Below are 26886 nucleotides of genomic sequence, written 5' to 3'. Positions count from 1 at the left end.
TAGACCCTGATGTCCTCCAGTAGCCTAAGCCAATAGCAGCATAACTACAGAAATAGCTCAGGGTAACATGAGCCACTCTAACATTAAGCTTTGTCAAAAAGGAAAGTTTTAAGATTAGTCTTAAAAGTAGACAGGGTGTCTGCCTCACGGACCAAAACTGGGAGTTGGTTCCACAGGAGAGGAGCCTGATAGCTAAAGGATCTGCCTCCCATTCTACTTTTAGAGACTCTAGGAACCACCAGCAGACCTGCAGTCTGAGAGCAAAGTGCTCTGTTAGGAACATTCGGGGTAATCAGAGCTCTGATATATGATGGAGCTTGATTATTAAGGGCTTTATACATTAGAAGAAGAATTTTAAATTCTATTCTTGATTTAAATGAAGGCCAATGAAGGGAAGCTTAAATTGGAGAAATTTGATCCCTCTTGTTGATTTTCATCAGAATTCTTGCTGCAGCATTTTGGATCAGCTTTGAACTGCATTTTGTGGACTTCCTGATAGTAAAGAATTACAATAGTCCAGCCTTGAAGTAACAAATGCATGGACTAGTATTTCAGCATCACCCCTGGACAGAATGTTTCTAATTTTGGCAATATTCCGGAGGTGAAAAAAGGAAACTCTGGAAACCTGTTTAATATGGGATTTAAATGACATGTCTTGGTCAAAAATAACACCAAGTTTTTTACTTTATTACCAGAGGCCAAGTTAATGCCATCCAGATTAAGTCATTAAGAAGTTTATTTTTTGAGGACTCTGGTCCAAAGATTACAACTTCTGCCTTGTCAGAATTTAAATGCAGGAAATTTAAAGTCATCCAGCCTTTGATGTCATCAAGACATGCCTGTAGTTGAAGTAATTGATTGGATTCATAAGGATTTATAGATAAATATAGCTGAGTGTCATCAGCATAACAGTGGAAATTAATCCCATGCTTTCTGATAATTTTGCCGATCGGAAGCATATATATAGTAAAGAGAATTGGTCCAAGGACTGAACCCTGTGGTACTCCACAGGTGACCCTAGAGTTTGAAGAATGTTTATCATTAACATGAACAAACTGGAATCTATCCGATAGATAGGGTTTAAATCAGCCCAATGCTTTCCCGTTAATCCCTACAGTATGCTCAAGTCTTTGTAGGAGAATATTGTGATCAACTGTATCAAATGCAGCACTGAGATCTAACAGGACAAGTATAAACACAAGTCCGCTGTTTCAGTGCTATGACGAGCTCTGAAGCCTGACTGAAACTCCTCAAGTAGGTCATTACTTTGTAAATGTTCACATAGTTGATTAATGTTGTAAATATATATTTAAAAATGTGTGTATATCTGGAGCATGTTACAAAAGTAATTTCCCTCTGGGATTATTAAAGTATGTCTGATTAGCAACTACTTTCTCAAGAATTATATACGAGAAAAGAAGATTAGATATAGGTCTGTAATTTACTAACTCATCTTGATCAAGAGAGGGTTTCTTAAGTAAAGGTTTATTACCAGCTCCTTTAAAAACCTGTGGTACATATCCATTTACTAAGGATAGCTTAATCATGTGCAAAATAGTGCCACTGATTAGAGGGAATATCTCCTTAAACAACTTGGTTGGGATTGGGTCTAACATACAAGTAGAAGGTTTAGATGAAGCTAAAATTTTAGATAGCTCAGAAAGCTCTACTGCTTCTAAACAGTTCAAATTCCACGCAGGTTCTAAAAATTCCTCCAACACTGCCTCACTTACTGAGGACGAGGTAATCATGTTTGGGAGGATGGCAATTCTTTTATTTTTAATGGAATCAATTTTATTTATAAAGAATCCCATAAAATCATTACTGCTAAGATATAAGGGAATGGATGGATCAACGGAGCTGTGATTGAGTAAGTTTGGCAACTATACTGAAGAGAAATTTAGGATTGTTTTTATTTTTCCTCAATTAATGATGAAAAATATGCTGCTCTAACTCTGCGAAGGCTCTTATTATACAATAGTAGACTGTCTTTCCAAATTAGGTAGGATTCTCCTTGGTGTGTAGAGTGCCATTTTCTCTCCAATTTTCTAACATTGTGCTTCAAGGAACGCAGCTCTGAATTAAACCAAGGAGCCAGCTTCCTGTGAATAATCACCTTCTTTTTCAAGGGAGCTACATTGTCTAATGCAGAACGCATAGAGGAAGACAAACCGTTAACAAAGACATGAATTTGTGAATGGGAAGAAAACAACATTACTGCTATCTGCAGGGTATTTCTGCAATACTAAAAATATTAAAAGGGGGACAGACTCTTTAAAGTTTGATGCAGCATTATCCGATAAAGATCTACTATAATGTAACCCTCTTTTAGGGATGGAGAACTCAGATTAAACTCAAATGTTATTAGAAATTATCAGATAGGACAGGGTTGTGAGGAAATAGTTAATTCTTCACAATCAATGCCATATGTCAGCACAAGGTCTAAAGTGTGAAGCCAAGAGTGCAACAGTTTATGCACATTTTGAGCAAAACCAATTGAATCTAGGATAGTTTTAAAGGCTACACTAAGGTTATCACACTCTGTGTTAACATGAATGTTGAAACACCCCACTATAATAACCTTGTTAGTGTTTAACACAAAATCAGAGACAAAAAGTCTGACAACTGATCCAAAAACTGAGTGTAAGGGCCTGGTGGACGATACAAAACATCAAACAGAAGAGCTTTTATTACTTTGCAATTTGGATAAGAGAAACTGAGGGTTAGATGTTCAAAAGTACTGTAGCTATTAATTGGCCTGGGACTAATTAATAAATCAGACTGAAAGATGGTTTCCACTCCTCCTCCTCTTCCCATAGATCTGGGAATGTGGAAATTTAAATAACTAGAGGGAGTTGACTCATTTATACTAACATAATCCTCTTGTAGACAGCTTTCTGAGACAAAAATCAATTTGATTATCGGAAATCAATTCATTAACTAACAAAGTCTTTGGAGGGAGAGACCTTATATTTTTTAGACCACATTTGTTTTATTTTTTGGTTCAAGGTGAGCCATATTGATTTTTATTAGATTTTTATGATATGTCTCAATAGGATAATGGGTGGGTAACAGTACAGAAGCAGCAGAGAGGTGTGTTAAACTACGGCTCTGCTTCCTACCAATAAAACCAGCCAGATTCCTAGAAAGTAGAGCTGCACCATCCAAAGTGGAATGAATGCTGTCTCTCCGGATCAGACCAGGTTTTCCCCAGAAACTTCGCCAGTTATCAATGTAGCCCACGTCATTTTCAGGACACAACCAGACAACCAGCGGCTGAATGATGACATACAGCTAAACATCTCATCACTGGTCAGATCAGGCAGGGGACCAGAGGAAATTACGGAGTCCGACATTGTTGGGAGTGGTGGCTTAGTGGTCAGAGCAGCGCGCTTGCACTCAGAACGATGCGAGTACCTGGTTCAATCCCCAGCGCCAGCACTCTGGGTCCTCGGGGGCACCGCACATGGCAGCCCACTGCTCCCCAAGTGTGATGGTTAAAAGCAAAGAACAAATTTCATTGTAATGTATGTTTCAAAGACAATAAAGATGATATTACTATTACTAGTGTTTTAGCAATCTTGCACACCGAAGCAACACCAACTTTAGTGACCTCCGATCGGCGCCACCGGGTGTCATTACCGCCAGCGTGAATAACAATCTTACCGCATTTCAGAATCAGAATCAAGTTTAATCGGCAAGTAGGTTTGCACTTACAAGGAATTTGATTTGGTGTTGATGGTGCAGACAAAAAATAAGAATATAGTAAAATAAGTAAAAAGGATATATCAATCAATCAAATTTTATTGTCAATTACAATTTGCATTGCAATCGAAAAGTCAGTTCCAGTACAACCGTCCATCACCTAAACAAACAAACATTTTGGGGGGAAACGATTGACTGAGGCCTTGCGTTGCCAAGGAACGCAGCCAGTCGGCCACTGCTATTTCAGCGCAGCCATCAAGGCTGCATTCCTCCAAATAGCCCTGAATCCCGCCTACACGGAGTTCACGAGGTGCTGCCCTTGAACTGTCGAAGGAAGTGCAACAACATGGGGGAAGGAGGGGGGGAGAAAAAAGAGACAGATGTTTGCCTATTTATGCTCTCACAAATAAAGAGACAAACAACCGACACAAAAAAACCCTCATAGCACGAAAAGGACAAATAACACAATACAACATGTATGCAGAAGGTAAACATTTGAGATCTGTCGCGTGTGCGTAATTCATCAGTTTTATGAGTATCAGTCATGCGTGTGTGTATGGGCGAAAGTGTTTTATCTCCGTGAACACTCTCCAGAGGCCATTGCCCTTGATGTTATCAGCTGGCCCACAGTTCAGAGAAGCATCCTCAGGTGTCAGCGGGGGAGGGGGGTAGCCGGGGGCTTTTCTCAGCATTCTCCGTCATAACAATCCAGGAGTAGAGATAGGGAGGGAATGCAAATATGTTATTTGTTATGAGACAAGCTGCACTGCCTTTCCTGTCAGCTTTAAAGTCTTTTGCTGGCTCCACATAAATCCAATTTTCCAAATTATTGGGCTTTTTCACGCTTCACTTCCAGATTTTATCCCATCTCCCCTTGAGTTCAACCACCACAGTCAGTCTGCGTTCCAACACAGGCAGCTTTTCGGCACCTGCCAGGTTTGTCCGTTCACAGCCACAGTGAGCGCGTCATGCAGCCGGCAGCCTGATCAAGGCCAAATGGCTCCGACATCCACTGTATTTGCCGATACTTCAAAAATCCACAAAGACCAATAAGTAGAGATCCCAGTATCCTTAATCAAATGTGAAAATTTCAAACGTCCAGGAATGACAAGGTCGAAAGACACACCGTTTCCTCCAGGAATTTAGGGTGTATCTCACAAAATAAGTCAAATCAGGACCGGACGGGTCCCCCTTCCGTTGCCTACCCGTCGAAAAAATATATCAATAGTATTGAGAGACCAGATTACCAGATCCATGTTTTTCAGAGTTCGGTTGATATGAAGAAAGTGCTCAGAAGACAAGACATAGCAAAGCAGGAGAGGGGGGGAGGGTAAAAGCTGCAGAGAGAGAAAAGACACGACCGACCTCGGAGAGAGACAGAGACATATATATACAGAAGCTGTATACACTCAGTAAACTGTGCGTTAATGTAACGCAGAAGCTTGTAAGTCCTGAACGGGGAAGAGAGGCAGTGTCCAGTGTCACGGGCGGCTCTTGGCCTTGTTCATCAGGCTGGTAGCAGATGGGAAAAAACTGTTCTTGTGGCGTGAGGTTGTGGTCCTGATGGATCGCAGCCTCCTGCCAGAGGGAAGTGACTGAAATGGTCTGTGACTGGGGTGCGAGGGATCAGCCACAATCTTCCCTGCACGCCTTAGAGTCCTGGAGGCGTACAGGTCCTGGAGAGATGGAAGATTGCAGCCAATCACCTTCTCTGCAGAACATATGACACGCTGCAATCTGCCCTTGTCCTTAGCGGTGGCACCAGCATACCAGATGGTGATGGAGGAGGTGAGGATGGACTCAATGATGGAGGAGCAGAACTGCACCATTATTGTCCTTGGCAGGTTGAATTTCTTCAGCTGCCTTCTTCAGGAAGTACATCCTCTGCTGGGCTTTTTTGGTGAGGGAGTTGATGTTCAGCTACCACTTTAGGTCCTGGGAGATGATAGTTCCCAGGAAGCAGAAAGACTCCAAAGTGTCCATGGTGGAGTCACAGAGGGTGATGGGGGTAGCTGGGGCTAAGTTCTTCCTGAAGTCCACAACCATCTCCACTGTTTTTACAGCGTTGAGCTCAAGGTTGTTCTCCCTGCACCAGGTCACCAGATGGTCAGCCTCCCACCTGTAGGCGGACTCGTCACCATCAGAGATAAGTCCGATAAGAGTGGTGTAGTCCGCGAACTTCAGGAGCTTGACAGACTGGTGACTGGAGGTGCAGCTGTTGGTGTACAGGGAGAAGAGCAGAGGAGAAAGAACACAACCCTGGGGGGAACCAGTGCTGATGAGCTGTGAGTCAGAGTTATGTTTTCCCAGCTTCACGTGCTGCTTCCTGTCAGACAGGAAGTCTGTGATCCACCTGCAGGTGGAGTCAGGTACATTCAGCTGGGAGAGCTGGAATGATTGTATTGAAGGCAGAGCTGAAATCCACAAACAGGATCCTGGCGTAGGTTCCTGCAGAGTCCAGGTGCTGGAGGATGTAGTGAAGGGCCAGGTTGACAGCGTCGTCTGCAGACCTGTTGGCTCTGTAGGCAAACTGTAGGGGGTCCAGGAAGGGATCAGTGATTTCTTTTAGGTGTGAAAGCACAAGGCGCTCAAAGGACTTCATAACCACAGAGGTCAGAGCGACGGGTCTAAAGTCATTAAGTCCCGTGGTCCTTGGCTTCTTGGGAACAGGGATAATGGTGGAGGATTTGAAGCAGGCTGGCACGTGACATGTCGCCAGTGAGGTGTTAAAAATGTCTGTGAACACTGGAGACAGCTGATCAGCACAGTGCCTTAAGGTGGATGGAGAGAGAGTCTGGTCCAGCAGCTTTCCTGGGGTTCTGTCTTCTTAAGAGTTTATCAACATCTCTCTTATGCTTATCCTAAGCCAGCAATTTCAGGTGGGATATTATATGTCGCTCGTTGTGGCCCCTGGCAGGCATTTGACTATAGTCCCTGGTGTCACGTTTCTGACTATTGAGCTGCCAATCACCAAGATCGGCTTCTCATTGGGTGTGTCGCTGAGTGGGGAAAATTTGTTAGAAACGCAGACGGGTTGGTGGTGACCTGGGGAATGGAATCTAGAGCTATGCTTCCTACGAACCGTCACCCAGCCGGCCTGGTTACCCGGCTGCTCGGGTGCTGCTGTTGGAGGACCTCTACGTGAAGTTAATCTATGTGGCTCCGAGCTAGCAAAGGAGCGGCTATCAGCTGGTTTTTCAACAGCACAGAGCCGGGTCTCCAATCCTGACACCCTCGCCATGATGTGAAAATGTTAACCCACCCAAAGCTATTTTTCAAGCCCAATACGTTCAGACAGATTGGCAACACTTATTTTATTTATTGGATTTTATTGAGATTTTCTTGCAGCACTGTAGGAGTGGTCACAGAGCCACTGTTCAGCCTGAAGCAAAAATAATGATCATTATGACTACAATCGAGCTGAAGATTTTTTAAATTAGTGCCAAATATCCGCTAGCATAATGCTATTAGCTTCTGCATAACATACCAGGCAATTATGGTTGATTTTAAACATAAGGTTTCTTTTCTTTTCTCTCCGCCATTATACAATACTGCTACGAGCGTTATTACCGCATTAATATGGAGCATTGATGTCAATTTAAAGTAGTTTTCTGTCTTTTTGTCTGTTTCTTTTGTATGTACATAATTCCTTACCTACTTTTATCTTGATTTTGCTTAGTAGTTATAGTTAATTTTCACTAGCCTAGAAGAGTAATTTGTTGATTAAAACAGTGTTAAATAAACAGCGTTCTTCAGATAAACAGCAGTCAACAGATCACCCCCTACTACCATCTAATGTAGAACATATTCCTGGATCAATGTGTGCTGCTGTGCTTTTTTGTCTCTCTTATTGTGTCTCTGCTGTGTCTTCTCTAAAGTTGGGCATACACTGTACGATATTGTCAATAGTTGCACTCATATACAGCTCAAACTGTAAACTTCGTTAAACTTAGAGTGAATCATTAATATTAATTACCACCAATAACTGAGTGAGTCTATTTCTATTCTCTCAGAACAGCAGCTAGAGCTGCAGTTAGTCCCTCCCTACTTCCCTCAGCGCTGCCTCACAGGCACAGACAGCTGCCTCATCCTGAAAAACTTGCATGTAGTCAGAGCAAAGAGAGCAGAGAGGAGACCTGCTCTGTTTTCACACTGTAGATGTTTAACACATGCACAAAGCTGCCTGTGATTCCTCCATGGATTAGAAAGGGAATATAAATATAATGTAAATATAGGTATTAACATTCTCGTTTTTTCTGAAACTTGCACTAATAATTCTGATGACCACACAGCTTGAAACACTTACTCACCTCATTTAATGTGTGTGCCTCTAATTACTGTCTTTCAATGTATTAAATTTCCTTCATTATTACATAAAGTAATCTTATTATGTGTTGCATTTCAGTAACATTTTAACGACATTGACAGGTTAATATCTATAGTTTTGCTTTATGTACACATGCAACGCCCCCTCCCCCCAATCCATCATACTGAGCTGATATTTTGTCTGATAGGATACTAATGAACCTAATGAGTATTGGCCTTTAGCTGCAACACAGGACACAGAAACAAAGTAAACCAATCCTTACTGTTGATAGGAGCAGCAGTTGATGGAAACCTGCTATCAGTCTCCTCCTTCACAAGGAGCTGCTCTCCTTCCTGACGGGCCCCGGGTTCCTCCTGTTCCTCCTTTATGTGGAGGGGCTCTGACTCCTGCTGCTCCCCCTCAGGACTCTGTTCTTCAGGAGCCTCTTCTTTAACATCTGCAGCCAACACTGAAACACATTACATGTGTTTGTACCATTATGTTAAAGCCATCATGAGAAAATTGATGTCGGATTGAAGTCTGACCATGTAACCAGAAGACAGCTCAAAAGAGGGTTGTGAGCGAAAGGAATTTTACACTTCAAGCATACATAGCCCCTCAAAGCAGGGAAGCTGCCATGAGAGCGGACTGCACCCCTCACTATCACCTCACTTCTGCCTGGGGCTCTTGAGGAGAGGGTGGCTAGCCAGCCGCCGCTGTGAGCCACAGGGGACTCAGATTCCCTATCTACTTCTGCCTGGGAAATCTGAAGGAGAGGGTGGCTGGGGAAGCCAGCTACAGTGACCAGCCACCATGAGGCCCCAAAAGACCCACAAGCTGAGTAAAAATGAGCCTCTCTGAAACTCAGTTCCTGCTGATATCGGAGAAACAGCCAGTCGAATCAAAGATAAGTTTCTCACTTCTGCTTAAAATAGATTCCGAAATGAACAAATCCATCTAAGACAGCTTTGTTTTGCTTCCTCAGCGGACTCATGACGGAGCTGAAAAGCCAGCAGAGGACCCACTTTCCCAAGCTGTGGCCAAAATCTGCTGAAATCGCCGGCTGCATGCCGGGGACTTGACTGCAATCGGGTCAGAGACAATTTCAGGGCCTCGAACCAGCCGATCCAGACAGCATTGTGGATGGCCGCACATCTGCTGTTGCTCAGCAGCTAAACCCGCTGCTGAAAGAACCAACGCATCTCCTGCTTTCCAATGCTCTCTCTAAGCATGTGTCGACCCATTCGGGGCGTTCCCAGTGTGATATCAGCACTTAGTGGAGAAGATCTATAATGCAGACGTCCTTGCTGACACATATCACCCATAACAGTGATTCTGTCCAGTCTAAGTATGGCAGAAACTTTGCCTTCAGAGTCAGTTTATCTCTGGCCACCATGGCAACCAACTTTGCAGTCCAGTCTCATGACCTCTTACAGCGTCCACATGGTGTTTTTAAACACAAAGAGCTAACGGACGTAGCTCATGCTAGTCTTCTGTATCAGGCCATTGCCGATATGGTTCGAGTGTGTTTTTATGGCTATAACAAACGTTATCTCCACAAGGGTTTCATACACTGATGGGCTATCAATGTTTATGTTATCCGGCTCACTCATTATGGCTAAAAATTAAACTGAAGTTTTTAAATCAATGCCAAAAATCCACAAGCCAAAATGCTATTTCTGGTGAATTCTGGCACTGGGCTTTGGTACAGTGATTTAGTTCTGGGACTGGCAGTCAAGAGGTCACAGGATCACAACCTGGTGTGGCAAGTTTAGACAATTACTTTTAGGGAGAGTGCTGCCCTGGTGGTTAGAGCAGCGCGCTTGTACTCAGAGAAGGTTGGAAGTACCCGGTTCGATCCCCATTGCCGGCATTCTTGGTCCCTGAGCAAGACCCCTGATTGCTCCCTGGGCGCCGCACATGGCAGCCCACTGCTTTCCAGGGGTGATGGGTTAAAAGCAGAGAACAAATTTTGTTGTAATGTATGTTTCAATGACAATAAAGATGATATTACTAATACAGTAGTGTTATGAGCGTTACTGCCGCATTAGTATGGAATATTAATATCGATTTCAAGGAGTATTGTAGAACTTTAGGATTTACCGATTTTAACGACCGACTGCTACAGCGACTCCTAGCTTCCGGAGGTATAATCGCATTAATAAAATCAAGCGTCCCTAAAGTTAATTATTTTCCTGAGCAAATCATTCTATAAAATGTTATTTCATCAAATAATGTTTTGCTTAATTCAGGATTTGCATTGTGAATGGGTTTAAACAAATGTTCTGAATTAGTTAAGCTAATTTAATTCCTTTCCAAGTTCTTTAACTTGAACTTTGGTTCTTTGACTCAGATCTGCAGGGAACCAGGATTCACTGAATTATTCTGACGGTGATGATGATCACCCACTTTAATTCTGTCTTTTGTTTCTTTTGTATCTACACAGTTCCTAAGCTTCTTTTTTATCTTAATTTTGCTTCATGTTCTCTGGATGTTCATTTTATTTCTGTTAGTAAATTCTTGAACTTGAATTTATTTATTTTTATTGTATTTATTCTACGTGTGTGCAGAGTTTGCTGTTAAAAGACCAAAGACCACCACTCAAATCATTCCTTTCAACTATTGTCACGATATCTCCTTTAGAGCTGATATTCACAGGACAATACCTAACAGACAGTTATTTATCAAATATTAAATAACTTGAAACAGTGCATAATTGTACAACACAACAATGTCAACAGATGAAACTGCCAAAGGCATCATGTGTGGCACGACACCAACACTGTTCACCACCCTGATCACTCCATCCCCATATTATTGTAGTCGTGGCAACAGTGAACAGATGTCCGCTTTGCAAAGACCCGCCATTGTCTCTTTCTGATCGGCTAATGTCCCAGCTCTGACAATTTTTATTGGTTGAGCACAGCTTCAGTGTAAAACCTTGAATAAAAAATCTAGACGGAAACAAGTGGATCTATTTTTTGCTCTAATTTCCCAATTGACAGAAATCTGTCGCCGGAGAACAAACAAAGTAAACCAAACCTTACTGTTGATAGGAGCAGCAGTTAATGGAAAGCTGCTATCAGTCTCCTCCTTCACAAGGAGCTGCTCTCCTTCCTGACGGGCCCCGGGTTCCTCCTGTTCCTCCTTTATGTGGAGGAGCTCTGACTCCTGCTGCTCCCCCTCAGGACTCTGTTCTTCAGGAGCCTCTTCTTTAACATCTGCAGCCAACACTGAAACACATTACATGCTTTATAAACAACTAGATCTTTACAATGTTACAACGATGGGAAAGATTCAGTTTAGAGAAAAAGATTTGATCAGCAGTGTAGAGAAAACTGAACCTCAGGAACTGACAGTTTCACCCTAAATAGTAATATTAATATCATCTTTATTGTCATTGAAACATACATTACAACGAAATTTGTTCTCTGCTTTTATCCCATCATCCTTGGGGAGCAGTGGGCTGCCATATGCGGCGCCCAGGGAGCAATCTGGGGTTAAGGGTCTTGCTCAGGGACCCAGAGTGCAGGCACTGGGGATTGAACCGGGTACTTGCATCCCTCTCTGGGTGCAAGCGCGCTGCTCTAACCACTAGGCAAACACTCCCATTAGCACCTCCTATGCTACATGTGAAGCTAGCATTAGCACCTCCTAAGCTACATGCTAAGCTAGCATTAGCACCTCCTATGCAGAGCTGCAGGCTTAGCCAGTTTTCTGGGGGAAAGCCTGCAACGAGTTGTGATGAAGAGGAGGAATCCATCAGCTGCTGAAAACGGCTCCTAAACTTTAGCTCCATCCACACAGTTAGCATGAAGAAGGAAATCTCCAAACCTGATGGGTGCAGCAGAACTCTGGGCTGGAAAACATCCCCCATCATTGGTGTCTCCTCTGCTGCGTCCTGCCGCTCTTTGAGCTCCTGCTTCCCTCCAGTTTCTCCGCTGTGCCTCCAGCTGCTGGACTTCTTTCCAGACTTCATCACCTGCAGCAGCTGCTGCTCTCTTCCAGCCTCACCAACACTCCCGATTCTGGCCTCACAGCAACACAAGGACAAAGAACCCGGAGGATCAACGCGGCTCCGCGTTTGGGAGGAGGAGGAAGAACCATAGACATTATATGTGTAGATCCCGCATTGACTGACGTGGCGCAGAAAATACGTCCGCCATCTTGGGGCGGTCGACATGCTACCCTAACCTGCTGTTTTATTTATTTATTTATTTATTTATTCATAAACTTTATTAGAATATTCCTTATGATATCAAAAAAATAAATTAAGGATACCTCATGTGCAGTGTATTTTTGTTTCAATCGACGGACCTTTGACATTAGGGCTTAAGGGATAACTTTTCATAACTAAGATGAACTAAGATGATACTGTTTGGGGAGAAAATCCCCAACAATAAAAATAATTTTTTTAGAATTTATATGATGATCTGTTCTATCAATTGTATTAGTTTGCAATATTCTAAGTTGTTTCTTCTGTTTGAGTTGTCCTGTATTCAGTGTATTTCAGGTGCCAAGTTCTTCTAAACCCTGGTGTTTTATTATATTTGAAGCACGTTCATAGTTCATAGTCAGTCGTTAGTTTGCCACCAGATCATTTATGAGCCCATGGTGAGTTTTGTTCCAGCGGTCTTTTTTTGACCTGTCGATGCTTACCTGATTGCCTCTTGATTCTGAGCCAGCCTGACCCCTGAACCTGTTTTTCCTGCCCTGTCTGACTGACTGACCATTTTGCCGACCCCAATCTGCCTATGGAATATCCAAGCTTGCTTTTTCCCTGTCTGTACTTCTGCCTGTTTTTGGACTGCCATTCTGACCATTGAGCCTGCCTGTCCCTGTCTTGTCTGTCTCTGTCTTGCCTGTCTGAGAGCAATAAAACATCTTTAACACCTACATTCTGCTTGTTACCGGGCTGGAGTTGATGAGTTGCAGGAGCAGGCTGACTGGAGGTAACCAGAGAAATGAAGCACTGGGTTAACAGGAGTTCCAACAGCAAGGCAGCGTACTGGACTAGACAGGTGTGGTGTGAGTGGAGACTGCAGACGACCCTGCGACCAAGAACAAACTGAGGTGAGTATTTAAAGCAGGGTGAGCAGGTGGAGCCAGTCACAGGTGATTGCAGCCTATCAGATGATCTTGATCAGGCTGCGCTGGGAAGGAGGAGGCAGGAACAGCTAAAAATGCAGCCACCAGGCTGCATCATGACACACATCAGTTTTTTTCTTTCATCAACACATTATGTGCCACAAATGTTCTGCTTAATATGAGGGTTTGTTGCTTTAGGTGTTGGTTTACCATTTCTGACAGAAACACAAAATAAGTTACAATGACAGTTTGTCTTGTCATTCGTGTGTACAGTGATTGAAAAACATGTTTCATTTAGGAGAAACAAACTAAATAAAGTTCTATACAAACATGGACAAAATTCCTGTTACCTTTTGTTTAATGAGAAAAATACACTACAGTCACAGAAATAAGTTGAATAGGACAAAAGTAAAAATAAAAATTCTATGACAATAAATAAATGAAAATCAGTCATTGCTTTAGCTTCAACAGAATGATTTAAAAAAAAAATCATGAAACAGGCCTGGATAAAAATGATGGTACCCTTAATATTTTGTTGCACCTTTTGAGGCAATCGCTGCAAACAAACGTTTCCTGTAACTAATTAGTCCACAAATCAGCCCAACAAATTAGTCCATGTGGGTATGTACTCAGTATAATGTGTCAGATTTTCTTGTGTGAATACTTTGTCCTGTTTTAAGATGAATAACTGAATAATGATTCTTGAATGCAGCAGATTCATCTTATTTAGTGGCCCTGGTTTTAAGGTCTTTTATGTAAAAGTGATTGAGAACAAAACTGAAAGAAGCATTAACAGGCTGGTCTTGAGTTTAATTGACTTACCAACGTACTTGGAATAAATATTTCACAACTTCTTTTAAGATATTTCTCACTTGTCTTAAGCCTGAATGTTTTTCCTTTTTTCAAGAATCTTACCTAGTGCAATTGTCATACTGAACTGGCAGATTATTTCACTTAATTTAAGGAGATTCAGACTAATATCTAGCATTTTTTTACTTGTTTTTTAGATGACAAATTTTGCAGCGTTCTAACAGTAACTAGTCTTCTTAAACAGAGCTGACATACAGAGGATGATTTTGTTTAATTTAGTTTGTTTTAATTATATGAATATGTTTTTTTAACAGATGGTGTTAACACATGTGCAAAATGAACAATGTGTACAACAATGACAATTAATCTGTTTAATATTCAAGACTAACATATGATTTGAGAGACCGAGCCTGGACAAGCATGAGGACACAGTGGTGATTTTCAGGAAAAATGGGTTTTATTTCCCCAAAGTAAAAGTCCAAAAAATAATTACGTTGTTTGGGCATTTTTCTTCATGCTGATAGTATTTTTAAGCCTTTTTATATAGTTAAACACATCAGGAATTACGTATGTTTTTAAAATATAAACACACCTAATACTACAGATTTGCAGCTCCCTCCATTTGCTATCCATTTTTAATGTCTGGTTTGATTTGTTAATGTTTTTATTTATTTATTATGAGTTCTGCAATATTTGTTGTAATTGTGTCATTTTCATCATATAAAGAAATAAAAGGCAATATTGTCTTCAAGAATAAGCCCAAAAAAATAGGCAGCCCATTCAGGATAGACTAATGTCAAATAATATCATAAATGATAGCGCTCTCAGAAGTTTGTGTATATGGTAAAAGTGGGTTCAATAGAGTTAAAGATAAGCCAGATTTGAACTCAACAACAAGCATATTGAGAAACTCCGATTCGGGTGAATCAACAGTAAGAGTACGATTTATGTTACCGTACTGCTCGAGAAAACCTTCCGCTTCATCAGCTAGTGTTTCAAAAATATTCATTGTCAAGATATTGATGAGACTGAATGTTCAAACAAAAAAAATTAAGTATTAATTACCTTTTCAAGACCTCCTGGCTAGCTCGCCACTTTTATGTAACATATGTGGGGTATCAGAACACAGTGGTTAGGATTAAGGAGGTGTTGAAAAGAGTAAATAGTAACACTAAAGCAGATACTTATATTTGGTGTTGGTACCATATATTATGTGAAATGAAAAAAAAACACAATATCCAAAATATTTACAATCTGCAGACAAATTGATTTTGACATAGTGCACTTCAGAGAATTCAGTTCTGTATACTCAGTAGTTCATAGAACTTAACTACAAAATACAGCAACAAATTAAGGAGTACTCAAAGATAAAAGATGAACATTACATCCAAATAAAGAGTGATTTGTAGGATGCAAATAATCCAAGCATAATCCAAGCAAATGGACATCTGTTTATGTGTAAATGAGAGTGGAGGGGGTGAGCAAAGCTGCAGCAGCCTCCTTCCAGACCCACAGGATGAGGATGTATAGGAGCAGGTTCTGTTCCTGGTAGTAGCTCGCCATCTTTTGACCAACAGCTGGCTTCCCCCTCACACTACTGATTGGGGAACTCACCTCAGCTTATGAAATGCGCTCGAGCTCTATGATTGGTTAGACTCAAGGCTGTGTCTTGTGGTGCGTTTAGGTGACTGATATAAAAAAAAAGGGACCAAGGAATATAATTCAATTTTATTTATATAGCGCCTATTCATGAAACATGTCATCTCAAGGCACTTTACAAAGTCAAAATCAATCAGATTTAACAGATTGGGTCAAATTATCCACATTGGTCAAAGAAAAATTCCAATATAAGTGAACTAGTTGATTGCATCAAAGTCTTGACAAGCAGCATTCCCTCCTGAAGAAGCATAGAGCCACAGGGAAAGTTGTCTGTATTGTCCATGGCTTTGCAGCAATCCCTCGTACTGAGCAAGCATGAAGCGACAGCATTAAGAAAAACTCCCCATTAATGGGAAAGAAAACCTCCAGCAGAACTGGGCTCAGTATGAACGGTCAATTGCCTCGACAGACTGGGGGTTACAGAAGACAGAGCAGAGACACAACAAGACAGATAAACAAGCACAGAAGCACACATTGATCCAGTAATCTGTTCTACATTAGATGGTAGTAGCGGGTGAGCTGTCTTCCCTGGATGATACCACAGCTAATACAACACCAGACCAGGTGTACCCACTATGAAGAAAAAAAAGAGAGAACAAAAACTTAAAGCTGAAATGACAATAGTCATGCAAACTTGAGAACAGTAGACTGGAGAACATTAGAACTCAGCAGAGTGAGAAGAATAGACCCTGGTGTCCTCCAGTAGCCTAAGGCTTTAGCAGCATAATTATAGAGGTAGCTCAGGGTAACATAAGCCACTCTTAACTATAAGCTTTGTCAAAAAGGAAAGTTTTAAGCCTAGTCTTAAAAGTAGACGGGGTGTCTGCCTCACAGACCAAAACTGGGAGTTGGTTCCTGTGGTGGATGATCCTCCCACCACCACATCGTGTTAGTATTCTTTCTTTCTTTATATTATATTACAGTTTGAGTTATTTCATTTAGACAGGTATTTTCTAATGGGTGCACACTTTGGTTAATGACTGTCTGAATGGTTTATTTAAACTTGTTTTTTGTTTGAGCTGCTGCTGATACAAACCAGCTGGAGGAGGAAACCTGGATCATACCATTTGTTTGTTTGAAAGACTGACAGGGGAGACTTGTTTCAAGTTGTTAATTAGTTAATTTTGTCACTTAAATATTCATCTATTATTGTTTCTGCTAAATAAGAGTTAGTTTTGCTTTATTTGTTTCATAGAATGTTTTAGTTAGTTTTGTATTTATTTGTTCTTTTGTAATGTTGTGCCTCCCTCATGTGGTAGACTTGGGTTACTCCCTCCCTATTTAAGCAGCCTTGTGTTCTTTGTTGTAAGGTCAGTTTTGTTTGTGTTGAGTTAGAGTTCAGTTGACCTCAGTTAACTTGGGCCCAAATTTGTTATTTATCCTTTGATTTATTCTTACGTTAAGTTTTTGTTTTGTTTACTATTTTTGGGAGAATTAAATTGAATTCTTTCCTACTCTGAACATTTTTTTGTCCTTGTTTGAGTCCGGTCCCTCACAGTTGGTGTCAGGAGTGGGATCATTTTTTTTCTCTGAGAAGAAAAGTTTCCAAAATGCCTGGAAGGGGAAGAGGACGGACAAGAGGAGGACCCAGTTCTGAGCTGGATGAAAGAGAGGCTGTTGAGGAAGGTGGAGCTGTTGGTGGAGTGTTTGACATGGAAGAGGAAAGGAGTGAACCAACAATAGCAGACTTGGCCAACCTTCTCAGAGCCCACATTGGACATCAGAAGGCCAAAGAGGATCACTGGACCAAAGAAAATGCTAAGCAACAACAGAAGTTTGAGGAACTAGAACAACAGTTTAGATTGTTTAAAAGGGAGAGCCAACCTGAGACCACTCCCGCTGCTCCACAGACCTCACCAGTCCGGCCTACACAACCACCAGATCCTGGAGTGGCAGCTTCACCTCAACACAGTCAATCAGGTGACCTATATTCACAGTCATACGTTTCTCATGCACCTAAGTTACAAAAATTGAGTGAAGAAGATGACATTGAACATTTTCTCATTACTTTTGAAAGAATAGCTTCTGCCTGCAGGTGGCCGAGAACTGACTGGGCTTTCCATTTAATACCTCTGCTAACAGGCAAAGCTAGAAGTGCCTTTGTGCACATGGATGTTGATTTGTCCATGAACTATGATCAAGTTAAACTAGCTGTGTTGCAGAAATATGACATTAACAGTGAAACCTACAGGCAAAGATTCCGCTTGCTTCAGGTGGAGCCAGAAGAAACTCCCAAGGAGCTCTACATAAGGCTGAAGGAGCTGTATGTCAAGTGGGTGCAACCTAATGGTAAAACTGTTGAACAAATCAATGAAATAATGATTCTTGAACAATATCTAAGAATGTTGTCACCAGAACTTCAGATTTGGATAAAAGAACATAATCCAAAGACTGCAAAGGAGGCTGCTGAACTGGCTGATGTGTTTGTGGCTGCGAGGAGGAAGAACTCGTGGGCTTTTCAAAGCTGGAAAAAGGATAGCCGCCAACAATCTTCAACCCAACCAGTTTCAGCTGTGGGTAAGCTACCTGTAAAAGAGAGATTTGGCTCAAAAGTTCATTGGAAAAAAACCACTTGTTACTTATGTGGACAGGAAGGTCATACTAAACCCATGTGTCCTCAAAATGCCAAGTTATCCCAGATGTGTTTTGTGCCCAGGAAAGAGAATCAAAAGGTTGGAGCAATAAATCAATTAATGGAGATCGCTGTGGAGCTCAACGGTCAGGCACTGAGGGCCCTGATTGATACAGGGAGTACACAGACTTTGGTCCAGAGCAGGTACATCTCACCCCAGTTTGTTTGCACCAGTGAGACCATTCCAATCTGCTGCGTCCATGGAGACAAAAAACAATATCCAACAGCCAATGTTTATTTGGTTATACAAGGGCAAACTTACCTGCTTAATGTTGGGGTAGTAGATAACTTGCCATTTCCAGTGATTCTTGGTAATGACCTTCCGGTGCTTATTGACCTATTCAATTCTCCTCAGTGTAATGTTGCTCTAACTCGGGCCCAAGCCAAGCAATCTGAGGAAATTGTTTCTGATCTCAGTACTTTACCATTTCACAATGTGGAGTTCTTCACAGAGGACACTAAAGAGGCGAAATGCAAAAGACTACGGAGAAGGGAAAAGTTTCAAGGGACTGTGGTTGTTCCTTCTGATGTACCAGAGCCTGAGGTACTCGAAGACTTTAAAATCCCTGGCAATATGTTGGAGTTGCAGCACCAGGATTCAAGTCTTGTGAGATGTTTTAAAGAAGCCAAAGTCAATAAAAATGATTTTGTCATTCAAAATGACCTTCTTTACAGACAAAATGGGCCACTGAAACAGCTTGTGGTTCCCAAAGCAGTTAGGGAAACTGTTTTGAAGTTGGGCCATTCAATTCCCTGGGCTGGCCACCTGGGGAAGCATAAGACTTTAGCCCATATAAAGCGCTGTTTTTTCTGGCCTGGCTTGCGTAAAGATGTTGTGCAGTTTTGCAGGAGCTGTCCAGAATGCCAGATGACCTCAGTTAGACTCCCCGGCAAGGCTCCTCTCCAACCTCTTCCAGTTCTGAGCACACCATTTCAACGCTTGGGTATGGACATAGTGGGCCCGGTTGAAAGGAGTAAAACCGGTAACCGGTTTATGCTGGTCATTGTGGATTACACCACTAAATATCCAGAGGTTTTCCCCTTGAAAGTTATCAAGGCAAAGAAGGTTGCATTCTGTTTAGTGGAATTTTTTTCCAGAGTTGGTTTTCCTCAGGAAATACTTACTGACCAGGGCACCAACTTCATGTCCAAGCTGCTTAAAGATGTGTATCAGTTGCTGGGAATTAAAGGATTGAGAACAACACCGTATCATCCACAAACAGATGGCCTCACTGAACGGTTTAATCAAACACTTAAACAAATGCTACGGAAATTTGTGAGTGAAACGGGCTCTGACTGGGACCAATGGCTCCCATACATTCTGTTTGCATACAGAGAGGTTCCCCAGGCCTCCACTGGGTTTTCTCCCTTTGAGTTATTATTTGGCCATGAAGTGAGGGGACCCCTGACTGTTCTAAAAGAACTATGGGAGGGGGGACGAACTAACAAAGAACCTGTAAATGTTGTCTCTTATGTGCTCCAGATGAGGGAGAAGTTGGAGAAGATGACAATCCTGGCCCAGGAGCACATGAAGACTTCGCAACGCAAACAGAAGACCTGGTATGACTCTGCAGCCCGGGAGAGAGGGTTCGAGCCAGGCCAAAAAGTGCTTGTTATGCTGCCTTCAGAAGAGAGCAAGCTACTGGCCAAGTGGCAAGGACCTTATGAGGTACTGGAAAAACTGGGACCAACAACATACAAAGTCTCTGTTCCAGGTAAAAGTCGCTCTGCTCGCATTCTCCATGTGAACCTGCTGAAACAGTGGGTGTCCCGGGGCCAAGAGAAACCTGCCTCCTTTTACATCCGGAGTGTAGATGATGAAGAACCTGAGGTGCAATATTTTCCTGTTCAATCAGCCTCCAAGCCCAGTTTGGATCATCTGGCGGAAGAACAACAGTCAGAGGTGAGGACTGTTTGTCCATTGAGTGTGTTCCAGGAGAATCCAGGTTGCACAGATGTGATAACGCATGACATTACCTTAAAGGAGGATGCTGCTCCAAAACGACTGAGCTATCGCATACCTGAGAGACTTCTCGAACCACTTAAAAAGGAAGTGGAGTTAATGCTTTCCCTTGGGATTATTGAGACATCACAGAGCGAGTGGTGCAATCCAATTGTTCTTGTCCCTAAAAAGGATGGAACATTAAGGTTTTGCATTGACTTCCGCTATTTAAATTCAGTCTCAAAATTTGATTCTTATCCAACACCACGAATCGATGATCTTGTTGAAAGGCTAGGCAAAGCAAAAAATCTCACCACCATTGACCTTTCCAAAGGATATTGGCAAGTACCGCTCTCCCCCAGGTCCAAAGAGCTGACGGCTTTCAGAACACCAGGGGGCCTTTACCAATTCAGAGTGATGCCATTTGGACTGCACGGGGCACCTGCCACATTCCAACGCCTAATGGATAAGGTACTAAATGGTCTCTCACATTTCGCCTCTGCATATATGGATGACATCATTGTTTACAGCCAAGACTGGGATGAACACCTGCAGCATCTACAAGTAATCTTTGAGTGTCTCCAGAAAGCAGGATTGACAGTAAATCCAGCCAAGTGTGCCATAGCAAAGAGGGAAACAGAGTATCTGGGTTTTGTCATCAGAGGAGGATTGGTGAAACCACAAATTAAAAAGATCGAAGCCATCCAGTCCTGCCCCCTTCCTCAGACAAGGAAACGGCTTAAATCCTTCTTGGGTATGTCTGGTTGGTATCACCGCTTTATCCCTAATTACTCTGCTAGAGCTTCTCTTCTCACAGACATGACCAGTCTTCGGGGCCCAAACATTCTACAGTGGTCTGAAGAAGCTAAGCAAGCGTTCAGAGATATTCAGCAGGCCTTAAGTAAAGATCCTGTGCTCCATTGCCCTGATTTCCAGCAGGAGTTTATCTTACAAACCGATGCATCTGATAAAGGTCTTGGTGCTGTGCTCCTTCAGGGTTCTCCAAATGAACGTCATCCAATCGCCTTCATCAGCCGTAAACTTTTCCCTAGAGAAACACGTTATTCCACAATAGAGAAAGAATGTCTGGCTATAAAGTGGGCATTGGACTCACTGCGCTATTATCTCTTGGGACGACAGTTCGTACTGGAAACTGACCACAAAGCTTTAAAATGGCTGGAGAAAATGAAGGACACTAATAGTCGAATAACCCGCTGGTACCTTGCCATGCAGCCCTACAAGTTTGAGGTGCATCACATCCCTGGCAGGCAGAACATTACTGCTGACTACTTGTCCCGCTGTGCCAGCGAGCCTTCAGAGGAGGGGGAGTGTGTGGTGGATGATCCTCCCACCACCACATCGTGTTAGTATTCTTTCTTTCTTTATATTATATTACAGTTTGAGTTATTTCATTTAGACAGGTATTTTCTAATGGGTGCACACTTTGGTTAATGACTGTCTGAATGGTTTATTTAAACTTGTTTTTTGTTTGAGGTGCTGCTGATACAAACCAGCTGGAGGAGGAAACCTGGATCATACCATTTGTTTGTTTGAAAGACTGACAGGGGAGACTTGTTTCAAGTTGTTAATTAGTTAATTTTGTCACTTAAATATTCATCTATTATTGTTTCTGCTAAATAAGAGTTAGTTTTGCTTTATTTGTTTCATAGAATGTTTTAGTTAGTTTTGTATTTATTTGTTCTTTTGTAATGTTGTGCCTCCCTCATGTGGTAGACTTGGGTTACTCCATCCCTATTTAAGCAGCCTTGTGTTCTTTGTTGTAAGGTCAGTTTTGTTTGTGTTGAGTTAGAGTTCAGTTGACCTCAGTTAACTTGGGCCCAAATTTGTTATTTATCCTTTGATTTATTCTTACGTTAAGTTTTTGTTTTGTTTACTATTTTTGGGAGAATTAAATTGAATTCTTTCCTACTCTGAACATTTTTTTGTCCTCGTTTGAGTCCGGTCCCTCACAGTTCCACAGGAGAGGAGCCTGATAGCTAAAGGATCTGCCTCCCTTTCTACTTTTAGTACTCTAGGAACCACCAGCAGACCTGCAGCTTGAGAGTGAAGTGCTCTATTAGGAACATACAGAGCTCTGATATATGATGGAGCTTGATTGTTAAGGGCTTTTACGTTAGAGGAAGAACTTTAAATTCTATTGTTGATTTAAAAGGAAGCTAAAGAAGGGAAGCTAAAATTGGAGAAATATGATCCCGCTTGTTGATTTTCATCAGAACTCTTGGTGCAGCATTTTGGATCAGCTGAAGACTTTGAACTGCATTTTGTGGACTTCCTGATAGTAAAGAATTACAATAGTCCTGCCTTAAAGTAACAAATGCATGGACTAGTTTTTCAGCATCACCTCTGGACAGAATGTTTCTAATTTTGGCAATATTCCGGAGGTGAAAACAGGAAACTCTGGAAACCTGTTTAATATGGGATTTAAATGACATGTCTTGGTCAAAAATAACACCTAGATATATTACTTTATTACCAGAGGCCAAGTTAATACCATCCAGATTAAGTAATTGGTTAAGAAGTTTTATTGTATTTTTTGAGGACTCATCTGGTCCAAAGATTATAACTTCTGTCTTGTCAGAATTTAAATGCAGGAAATTTAAAAGTCATCCAGCTTTTGATGTCATCAAGAGATGCCTGTAGTTGAAGTAATTGATTGGATTCATCAGGATTTATGAATAAATATAGCTGAGTGTCATCAGCATAACAGTGGAAATTAATCCCATGTTGTCTGATAATTTTGCCAATCGGAAGCATATATATAGTAAAGAGAATTTGTCCAAGAACTGAACCCTGTGGTACTCCACAAGTGACCCTAGAGTTTGAAGATTTATTATTAACATAAAAAACTGGAATCTGTCCAACAGATAAGATTTAAACCAGCCTAATGCTTTCCCCTTAATCCCTACAGTAGGCTCAAGTCTTTGTATGAGAATATTGTAATCAACTGTATCAAATGCAGCATTGAGATCTAACAGGACAAGTACATGCACAAGTCCATTATCTGAGGCCATGAGAATATCATTAGTGACCTTCACCAGAGCCGTTTCAGTGCTATGATAAGCTCTGATGAGTTCACAAAGTTGATTAGCGACTACTTTCTCAAGAATTTTAGATAGGAAAAGATGATTAGATATAGGTCTGTAATTTACTAACTCATCTAGATGAAGAGAAGGTTTCTTAAGTAAAGGTTTAATAACAGCTACTTTAAAAGCCTGAGGTACATATCCATTTACTAAGGATAGATTAATCATGTCTAAAATAGAGCCACCGATCAAAGGGAATATCTCCTTCAACAACTTGGTTGGGGTTGGGTCTAACATGCAGGTAGAAGGTTAAGATGAAGCTAACATTTTAGATAGCTCAGAAAGCTCTACTGCTTCAAAACAGTTCAAACACTGCGCAGGTTCTAAAGATTCCTCCAGCACTGCCTCACTTACTGAGGATGATGTATTCATGTTTGGGAGGATGGCAATTCTTTTATTTTTAATGGAATCAATTTTGTTTATAAAGAATCCCATAAAATCATTACTGCTAAGATATAAGGGAATGGATGGATCAACGGAGCTGTGATTGAGTAAGTTTGGCAACTGTACTGAAGAGAAATCTAGGATTATTTTTATTCTCAATTAATGATGAAAAATATGCTGCTCTAACTCTGCGAAGGGTCTTTTTATACAACAATAGACTGTCTTTCCAGATCAGGTAGGATTCCTCCTGGTGTGTAGAGCGCCATTTTCTCTCCAATTTCCCAACATTGTGATTCAAGGAACGCAGCTCTGAATTAAACCAGGGAGCCAGCTTCCGGTGAATTATCACCTTCTTTTTCAAGGGAGCTACATTGTCTAATGCAGAACGCAATGAGGAAGTCACACCATTAACAAAGAAATCATTTGTGAATGAAAAAAAACAACATTGCTGCCATCTCCAGGGCATTTCTACAATTTTGAAGATATTAAAAGGGGGACACACTCTAAAGTTTGATACAGCATTCTCCGATAAAGATCTACTATGATGGAACCCTCTTTTGGGGGTGGAGAACTCAGATTAAACTCAAATGTTTTGAAAAAATGATCAGATAGGATAGGACTGTGAGGAAATACTGTTAATTCTTCACAATCAATGCCATATGCCAGCACAAGGTCGAAAGTATGGAGCCAAGAGTGCATCGGTTTATGCACATTTTGAGCAAAACCAATTGAATCTAGGATAGTTTTAAAGGCTACGCTAAGGTTATCACATTCAGTGTCAACATGAATGTTAAAATCACCCACTATAATAACCTTGTCAGTGTTTAACACCAAATCAGATAAGAAGTCTGACAACTGATCCAAAAACTGAGTGTAAGGGCCGGGTGGACGATACAAAACAACAAACAGAAAAGGTTTTATTGCCTTGCAATTTGGATGAGGGAAACTGAGGGTTAGATGTTCAAAAGAATTGTAGTTATTAATTGGCCTCGGACTAATTAATAAATTAGACTGAAAGATGGTTGTCTATCCTCGGTTACACTTGCATTGCATGGTTTTCATGTGTCTGTTTAAATCAGATTTTTGGCTGAAGCTTTGTCCACATAGATCACAACAGAAAGGCTTCTCTCCTGTATGGATTCTCATGTGTTTGTTAAAATAAGATTTTCGGCTAAACCTTTTTCCACATACAGTATATCACAACAGAAAGGCTTCTGTCCTGTATGGATTCTCATGTGTGTCTCTAAACCAAATTTTCGGCTACATCTTTTTCCACATAGATCACAACAAAAAGGCTTCTGTCCTGTATGGATTCTCATGTGTGTCTTTAAACAATATTTTTGTCTAAAGCTATGTCCACATAGATCACAACTGAAAGGCTTCTGTCCTGTATGGATTTTTATGTGTGTCATTAAATAAGATTTTTCGCTAAATCTTTTTGCACACAGAACACAACAAAAGGGCTTCTGTCCTGTGTGGCCTCTCATGTGTGTGTTTAATTGTGATTTTTGGATAAATGTTTGACCACATAGATCACAACAAAAAGGTTTCTGTCCTGTATGGATTCTCATGTGTGTGTTTAAAACTCCTCTTTGGCTAAAGTTTTTTCCACATAGATCACAACCGAAAGGCTTCTCTCCTGTGTGGATTCTCATGTGTGTTTTTAAAGTTGAGATTTGGTTAAATCTTTTTCCACATAGATCACAACAGAAAGGCTTCTCTCCTGTATGGATTCTCATGTGTATGTTTAAGGCAGATTTTCTAATAAATGTTTTGCCACAGACTTTGCAGCTAAGCTTCACTCGTGTGCGGTCTTTCCTATATGACTCCACATTTTTTTTCTTTGTAGAACATTTCTTATATCCAGATTCTGATAAGTGTTTTAGCTCAGAGAGAGGGTGTTCTACATCACTGTCTTCTTCATCCTTCTCAGTGTCTTCAGTTTCTAAAGAAATGGAAGCATCTCCATAATCTCCTATTCTGATGGATTCTTCTCCATCATTCTCTTCTGGAAGCTCTCTGCCTTTAGTTTTGTCTGGATAAAGCTGTGAGAGCAGCAGAGAGTGTTCATCATCCAGACTCTTTATGGGAGGAGCAGCAACTGGAAACCTGATGGCATTAATCACCTCCTTCCCATTGAGCTGCTCTCCTGGCAGACTGATGTAGACTCCCTCCTGTTCCTCCTTGATGTGGGGGGGCTTTGGGTCATGCAGGTCAGCAGGAGGTCCGTGGTCTAAACAAGCTTCTTTAACAATCAGCTTCTGCTTAACATCTGCAGGAAACATTGAAACACATTATGCACATTAGAAAGTGAGAATAGTAGAATTATTTTTACTATTCTCTATGTTGTATTTTATTTACCACAATACATGGCATTTATCAAGTATTTACTCATTACTATTAAAAGGTGGTTAAGGTTTGAGTTTATTCAGATATTAAAGTGTCTTTCCGATGCCTAATCTTTTTCTCCTTGGTGACAGAGTAAGGTTTTGTGAAGAGAAAAAGAGAACCTGATGGCATTAATCACCTCCTTCCCATTGAGCTGCTCTCCTGGCAGACTGATGTAGACTTCTTTCTGTTCCTCCTTTATGTAGGCGGGCTTTGTGTCTTGCATGTCGGCACAAGGTCTGTGGTCTAAAGAAGCTTCTTCTTTAACAATCACCTTCTGCTTAACATCTGCAGGAAACATTGATACACATTAGAAAATATTTTGACCTCAGCCTGAACTGAAGCACACTTTAAGATATATTTAGGTGATGTTGCTATATTAAATACTTTGACAGAACATTCAGAACAGTAAAACACAGAAAAAAATGACATGACTGTTATAACCCCTGCAAAAACTCAGTTATTTGTAAAGCTACCTTTTTTTTTTTACCTTAAAGCACTGATGACACGATATTGACCTTTTCCAGCCATGCTTTAAAACAAAATGTTAGGCTTATGCGCATAACGTGTCTATGTCCACAGATACGGCGCATTGAACATTTTTCCCAAGTATGTAATATCACTCTGTCCCTTCATGTACACAGTTCTCTATCCATCTCTGTTGGGAGGACAGTAGTTGGACTACACTGACATGTTTCTAACATAAGGCCAAAATAAACGTAACTTCTATATTGAATTAACTTAGTTGGTTTATTGTTGCTAGTGCACACTACAGGTGTGGGTTGCCTTAAATGAATGCACTTCTAGTTCAGACATTACATACAGGCAGTCTTGTTGACAGCTCAGGGGTTTGATCAGGTATGGTAAC

General features: G+C 41.2%; 2 protein-coding genes across 2 annotated transcripts in view; one reads left to right on the top strand and one right to left on the bottom strand.

Annotated features, from left to right (window-relative positions):
* LOC105921678 (NLR family CARD domain-containing protein 3) overlaps nucleotides 1–26886 on the bottom strand; it is a 1041521-nt gene that overhangs the window by 513253 nt on the left and 501382 nt on the right. The window lies entirely within an intron of this gene.
* LOC118557859 lies at nucleotides 16851–19857 on the top strand. Its single transcript, XM_036128330.1, has 2 exons — nucleotides 16851–18085; nucleotides 19684–19857. The coding sequence occupies exons 1-2, from the start codon at nucleotides 17119–17121 to the stop codon at nucleotides 19764–19766; spliced, it is 1050 nt and encodes a 349-aa protein (XP_035984223.1). The 5' UTR covers nucleotides 16851–17118; the 3' UTR covers nucleotides 19767–19857.

This window comes from Fundulus heteroclitus, chromosome 24, assembly GCF_011125445.2.
Source record: "Fundulus heteroclitus isolate FHET01 chromosome 24, MU-UCD_Fhet_4.1, whole genome shotgun sequence".
Taxonomy (NCBI): domain Eukaryota; kingdom Metazoa; phylum Chordata; class Actinopteri; order Cyprinodontiformes; family Fundulidae; genus Fundulus; species Fundulus heteroclitus.
The sequence above is the reverse complement of the archived record's forward strand: the minus strand, read 5'-3'. Positions and strand labels throughout refer to the sequence as shown.